General features: G+C 45.8%; 1 protein-coding gene across 1 annotated transcript; it reads right to left on the bottom strand.

The window, feature by feature from the left end:
• Positions 1–3,883: 3,883 nt before the first annotated feature.
• LOC119921755 (olfactory receptor 7D4-like) lies at positions 3,884–4,822 on the bottom strand. The gene has a single exon (XM_038741809.1). It carries the CDS (start codon positions 4,820–4,822, stop codon positions 3,884–3,886), a length of 939 nt encoding a protein of 312 aa, XP_038597737.1.
• Between the last annotated feature and the right edge of the window lie 1,676 nt (positions 4,823–6,498).

Below are 6,498 nucleotides of genomic sequence, written 5' to 3'. Positions count from 1 at the left end.
CGAGGAGCAGAGGGATAGACTTTGCAAAACGTGGGGTGTGGGGGAGGGAAATATAGTCCTGAGCAAGGGGTAGGGGAAGGAGAGTTAAAAGCAAGAGGTGGTCAGTAGGTTTGCTTGGGAGCCGTGAAGAGCCTGAGCTGGGATGAGCCCGACTGAGCCCCCTTTTTCCCAGACTGAGCCCCCTTTTTCCTCTCCTCCTCCCCATCCCCCACCCTACCTCCTTCCCCTCCCCACAGCACCTATATATATGTTTGTACATATTTATTACTCTATTTATTTTACTTGTACGTATTTACTATTCTATTTATTTTGTTAATGATGTGCATCTAGATTTAATTCTATTTGTTCTGACAACGTGTCACCTGTCCACATGTTTTGTTTTGTTGTCTGTCTCCCCCTTCTAGACTGTGAGCCCGATGATGGGTAGGGACCGTCTCTATATGTTGCCAACTTGTACTTCCTAAGCGCTTAGTACAGTGCTCTGCACACAGTAAGCGCTCAATAAATACGATTGAATGAATGAATGAATGAATGAATGGGGTGGAGTGGGAGCAAGAGAGCAGACAGGTAAGTAGGATCCAAATGGTGGTGAACCTTGAAACTGAAGGTCAGGAGCTTTGGGGATTTCTAGAGCAAATGGACTAATTTCATCTCACTCACTTGCCAGTCCTGGGTAAGATGAGTGATGGGAGATCTCTCAGGCTTAACCGAATTCTCTTTGAAGGATTCCCGTGAACTACGTTTGAAACTTGATCACCCACTTGGAGCCTCCCAGGGCATCTGGACTGTTGGACCTAAATAACCTGCAGTTGAGTACTGCTCCAATTACTAGTGAGTAGATGGTCTAAAATTACCACTTTGTTAGGTATGGGAGGATTAGAGCACCCAGGGTTTTGTGGGGGGCAACTTACCTTAGCTGTCATGGATCATTCTGGGCACCAACATCAATTGGGCATCCAAATTGCATGTCCACTTTGTCATCTCAGTATGGTACTGTAAAGACAAGACATTGTCTATGCACTTGGGTCAGGATTTGCTATGGTAAACCTGCCTTGAGGTAAACAGATTGAGTCCAGGTGCTATTCAGTGCTAAAAACCTGAATGAAATGCCCATCTCTACCAGATGCCTGTGCTGGTGTCTCTACATCAGTCAGAAAAATGGAGATGAGATGCTGTATGATACCTATGACAAGGATGGCTCCCCGAACTTGCACTGTGCTAAACATACACAAAATGAGGTCTGTCCCTCCATGGACGGTTCTAACCTGGAATATCAGGGCCGGTCCAGGGCTCTGTCCCCACGGGGTCGGGCTGCTCGGCCATCCCTTGTCTCTGCTGGGTGTCAGCCTGAGTGTGAAGCAGGACAAAGGACATGGGGCTGCTTGGGCTTGGCACATAATAAGTGCTTAACAAATGCTATTATTATTATTATTATTGTTATTATTATTATTATTATATCAAACAGAAATTCCTTACCATTGACTTTAATGCTTTCCATCAGCTCATGGCTAATTTCCTACTTAATTTCCTCATCAGTTTCCAACACAACTTTCTCACTTTGCTCCTCCAGTGAAAACCTACTCAATCACTATATCTCAATTTCATCTGTCTTACGGCCAACACCTCACCCACGCCCTGTGTCTGGCCTGGAACTCCCTCCCCCTTCGTATCTAAGAGACCACCACTCTACTTACCTTCAATACCTTATTGAAATCACAAATCCTCCAAAAGGTCTTTTCCGACTAAGCCTTCATTTCCCCTACTCCTTCTTCCTTCTGCATCACCTAAGCACTTGGATCTGTACCTTATCAGCACTTGGTATTCCCCCATGCTCAGACCCTCAGCACTTATGTGCATATCCATACTTTTATTTAATATCTGTCTCGCCTTCTAGACTGTAAGCACTTGGTGGGCCGGGAACATGTCACCCACATCTGTTGGATTGTACTATCCCAAGTGCTTAGGAGTGCTTGGCACACAGTAAGCACTCAATAAAAAACACAGATGGATTGATTGATCGATTGGATATGCTAATTTCTTACCTACGAGTGACATGACAAATGGCATTGTAATTTACAGGAATTTTATTTAGAGGGGATACATCAAATGAAATGATTTCTCATGCAAGTGGAAAAAGTAAAGCCCAAGTTATCTCTGTGGTGTTATATACGGACCTCTTCAACAGCATGCACCTCAAGGGATAGCGATTTTGCTGTCTTTATAACCTCTTTGTTTTTAGTGATGTAGATTAAAGAGTATAATTGGGGGGGAGGAGGATGGGAAAGAGGAGGAGGAGGAAGAGAAGGAGTAAGAGGAAGAGGAGGAGGAGGAGACTTCATTAATAGCTACATTACTGAGAGGCTAGAAGTCCTTCAGGGAGGCAACTGTTTTTCAGCCATTGTGATTGGCTACACCCTTGACCTCTGACTGTTTCCGGTGCAGGACTGGAGATTCTTTATTAAGATGTTGAATAGTGGCAGAGGCTAACATGAAGGCTCAGGGAACGCAAGCTGGGTCATTCCCTCTAAAGTGGAACGAAAGGCTGGGGACAAATCTGTGATGTGCTCAGGTTAACGTTAGGCCTGGCAGGGGCTCAGAGATTTTCCTCCATGGAGTCCAAACTGGAAATCCCCTGTAGCACAGGCTTATCATTTGACCTAGATGTTGCATTTGTGGGGTGTGCCATCACACATTCACAGGGAGAGCATCGGAATCAGCATCAGAGTAAACCTTTTGGCAGAAAGGGCTGGGCCCACTCCAGTGAGGGATCCTCCTGGCCCCCAATCAGAACCCCTGGGCACTGATAGAAGCTGGGCAATGACAGTGGGCACATCCACTCACAACATGAGCTAAATATATTTTATTGACTCTTAGTAGAACCATTAGGGCACCCACTCAGGTGCCCTAAGCAATACATCCCAATAAGATAACACAATCCCAAACAACTTCCGTGCCACTGGTTGAGTGGTTGCTGAAGTAGGAACTTTCCTGCAGGCATCCCTGGATCAGGGCTACAGGTTCAGAGACTTTTCACTAGGTGGTGATGACTCAGAAATCACTGACACAGGAACAGTCTGCTGTACGTGGTCCTAGAGCAGCGCAGCCCGAACTCTCCACCAGATGCTGTGGGCTCTAGGTACGGAAGCCAGTCCTTGAGGATCAGTCCTTCTGCTTCCCAAGAAAAGAGTGGGCCCCTCGCTGGGCTGCATTTTGCCTCTTGAACCTGAACCCAGCATGGTACTAGGCCCTTGGGAACGATGCAACAGTTAAAAAAAAATAACCCCTGCCCTCAAGTATCTTAGGCATTTTGATTCTAATTTTGCATGCTATTTATTGTTTCAAAAACATCTAGAATTGCAAGTTAAGGGAACAAATTGTACCTGAAAAGCCCCAGAAAGAGGCAGCAGAAAAATCGACCAGCCTATCGCTGACTACCCAGCTGTACACCAGTCCTATGACTCAGGCCAGGCAGGTGGGTTGCTATCACTTGGGGACCACCAATTTTTTACAATCTAAAGTACAGTATATTGTACTCAGAGCAATTCAATAAGTAAACACGATATGACAATGATGTTCATTTGTAGTGGACCAACTGGTTAATAGGAAAACTAACTCAACATAAAACTAACTCCCCTTCTAGGCTGTAAGCTCCTTGTGGGTTGAGAATGTGTCTACTAGGTCTGTATCGTACCTCCTAAGCACTTATTACAGTGCCCTGCACAAAATAAACACTCAATGAATACCATCAATTGATCGATAACACAAATGGTATGTGATCAGTTGATGTTGGCTGACTGGCATGGGAAAGACCCAGGAATTTAAGCCCCAGGTGAATTAATCACAGCTTAAGGCCTTGAAGATTTCAAGAAGTGAGGATCAGAATTTACGTGAATATAAGTTTCCGACTGACAAGTTTTTTCAGGGCCCCTTTCATGTCTTTATTCCTCAGGCTGTAGATGAAGGGGTTCAACATGGGGGTGACCACAGTGTACATCATGGATGCTATCGAGCCCAGCTGGGATGTTTGATTAGATGTGGGGCAGAGATAGGTCCCAAGAGAGGTGCTGTAGAATAAGGAGACCACCGACAGGTGAGAGCCACACGTGCTGAAAGCTTTATACCTTCCCTTGGCAGACAGGACTGTCAATATGGTGGAGACAATACGTGTGTAAGAGAACAGAAGCCCGGGGAGGGGAATTATGACCAGCCCTATTGCAGCGACAAATATCACCACTTCGTTGATGAAGATGTCAGAACAGGAAAGCCTTAGGACCTGGTAAATGTCACAGAAGAATTGAAAGATTTTACGACTGGAACAGAAAGATAAGCGACCCACCAACAGGGTGTGCATCAGGGCATGGAGAGAACTGACAATCCAGGCCCCAGCAACCACCAGGGCACAGCGCCGTGGGCTCATGATTGTGGTGTAGCGGAGGGGGTGGCATATAGCCAAGTAGCGGTCATAAGCCATCCCAATGAGGAGAAAATGGTCCAGACCTATTAACAAGGCAAAAAAATAGATTTGTGTTAAGCATCCAATATAAGATATGGATTTATCCTGGGTCTGGATGCCGACCAACATCTTGGGGACGATGGTGGATAATATGCAGACGTCGACCAGAGAGAGGTTGGTGAGGAAGAAGTACATGGGGGTGTGCAGGTGCGGGTCGGAGCTGATGGCCAGGACGATGAGCAGGCTCCCCAGGACCCCGAGCAGGTACATCCAGAGGAACAGCACGAAAAGGGGCTGACTCTGCTCGGCCCAGTCAGAGAGTCCCAAGAGGAGGAATCCCGAGACACTGGTTTGGTTTCCCTTCTCCATGGGGCCGGAAGATCTGCTGGGAGAGACAAGACAGGGGTATGTGACCATGGAGCACTTCCAGTCCAATTCTACCCCATAGGGGGTCTAGGGGCATGCAAGGACAGCTGGCATAAGATGAGAAGGGAAGTCCTTGGTTCCCAAACCTATCTAACCCAAGAATTGTATCTTCTTGGTTCAGATTGGGAAGCGGTTGGAGAACTCCATCAAAAGGTCTTTTGCAAGCTCCAGTCTAATTTTTCCATAAATCTCTGACCCAGGTTTCCACAGTTCCGGTGCCAGAAAGGCCATAAATGTGCCGGTGTCCTAACCAGACCCAGAATAGAATGCATCCTCTAGTTGGTGGAGATGAAAATAACCATCATGTCCTAGTGGAAAGAGCACAGGGTGGGGATTTATGAAACCTGTATTCTAATCCCTTTAGAAAGCCTTTCCTGATTAATCTTTTATCTTCTCACCCTAGAATCCCACCCCACCTCATAATTGCCACTTCACTCCTGCATCTCCTATTTGGATATTCACCTTCCCCTTACCAACCCCTAGTAACACTTATGTACTGATCCTTAAACTCAGTTACTTCCCCCTACCTACAGTTTATTTTAATGCTGGTCTCCCCTGCTAGATTGTAAACTCCTTTCTTTGGTATTTGTTAAGCACTTATTATGTGCCAGGTACTGTACTAAGCACTGGGGCATAGGCAAGATGACCAGTCCATGGCCCACATGAGGCTCACAGTCTTAAGACTCATTTTGCAGATGAGGTAACTTCTTCAGCCTGTAGTTCTCCATTTAACAAATACCAATAATAATAACTTGTATTTGTTAAGCACTTGCTATGTACCAGACATTGTACTAAACACTGGGGTAGATACAAGATAATGGGGTTGGACAAAGTCCCTGTCCCACATAGGGCTCCCTCTCTCAACCCCCATTTTACAGATGAGGTAACTGAGGCACAGAGAAGTTAAGTGATTTGCCCAAGATCACGCAGCAGACATGTGGCAGAGTCAGAATTGGAATCCAGATCCTTCTAACTCCCAGACCTGTGTTCTATCCACGAGGCCATGCTGCTTCTCAATAACACCACAGTTATTATTAGTAATCAGAGTCATGAAAATTGGCCAAGTACAAAGACTTGATGGCCTATCCACTGACATCTACAAGCTGAGAGAGAAGCAGCATGGCTCAATGGAAAGAGCACGGGCTTTGGAGTCAGTGGTCATGGGTTCAAATTCATTCATTCATTCAATCGTATTTATTGAGCGCTTACTAATAATAATGATGGCATTTGTTAAGCGCTTACTGTGTGCAAAGCACTGTACTAAGCGCTTGGGAAGTACAAATCGGCAACATCTAGAGACGGTCCCTACCCAACAACGGGCTCACAGTCTAGAAGAGGGAGACAGACAACAAAACAAAACAAGTAGGCAGGCTGCAATACTACTAGAATAAATAGAACTATAGCCATATACACATCATTAATAAAATATAGTAAGTATGCACAAACAAAATACAGTAATAAATATGTAGAACTATATACAAGAGCTGTGGTGAGAGGAAGGAGGTAGGGGGCACGGGGGGTGCGATGGGGAGAGGAGAAGGAGGAGGGGAGGGAAAAGGGGGGCTCAGTCTGGGAGAGGAAGAGAGCTTTGAAGAGAGGAAGAGAGTTCTGGGTGCGGA

This window comes from Tachyglossus aculeatus, unplaced genomic scaffold, assembly GCF_015852505.1.
Source record: "Tachyglossus aculeatus isolate mTacAcu1 unplaced genomic scaffold, mTacAcu1.pri SUPER_30, whole genome shotgun sequence".
Taxonomy (NCBI): Eukaryota; Metazoa; Chordata; class Mammalia; order Monotremata; family Tachyglossidae; genus Tachyglossus; species Tachyglossus aculeatus.
This window is presented reverse-complemented; position numbering and strand designations above follow the sequence as displayed.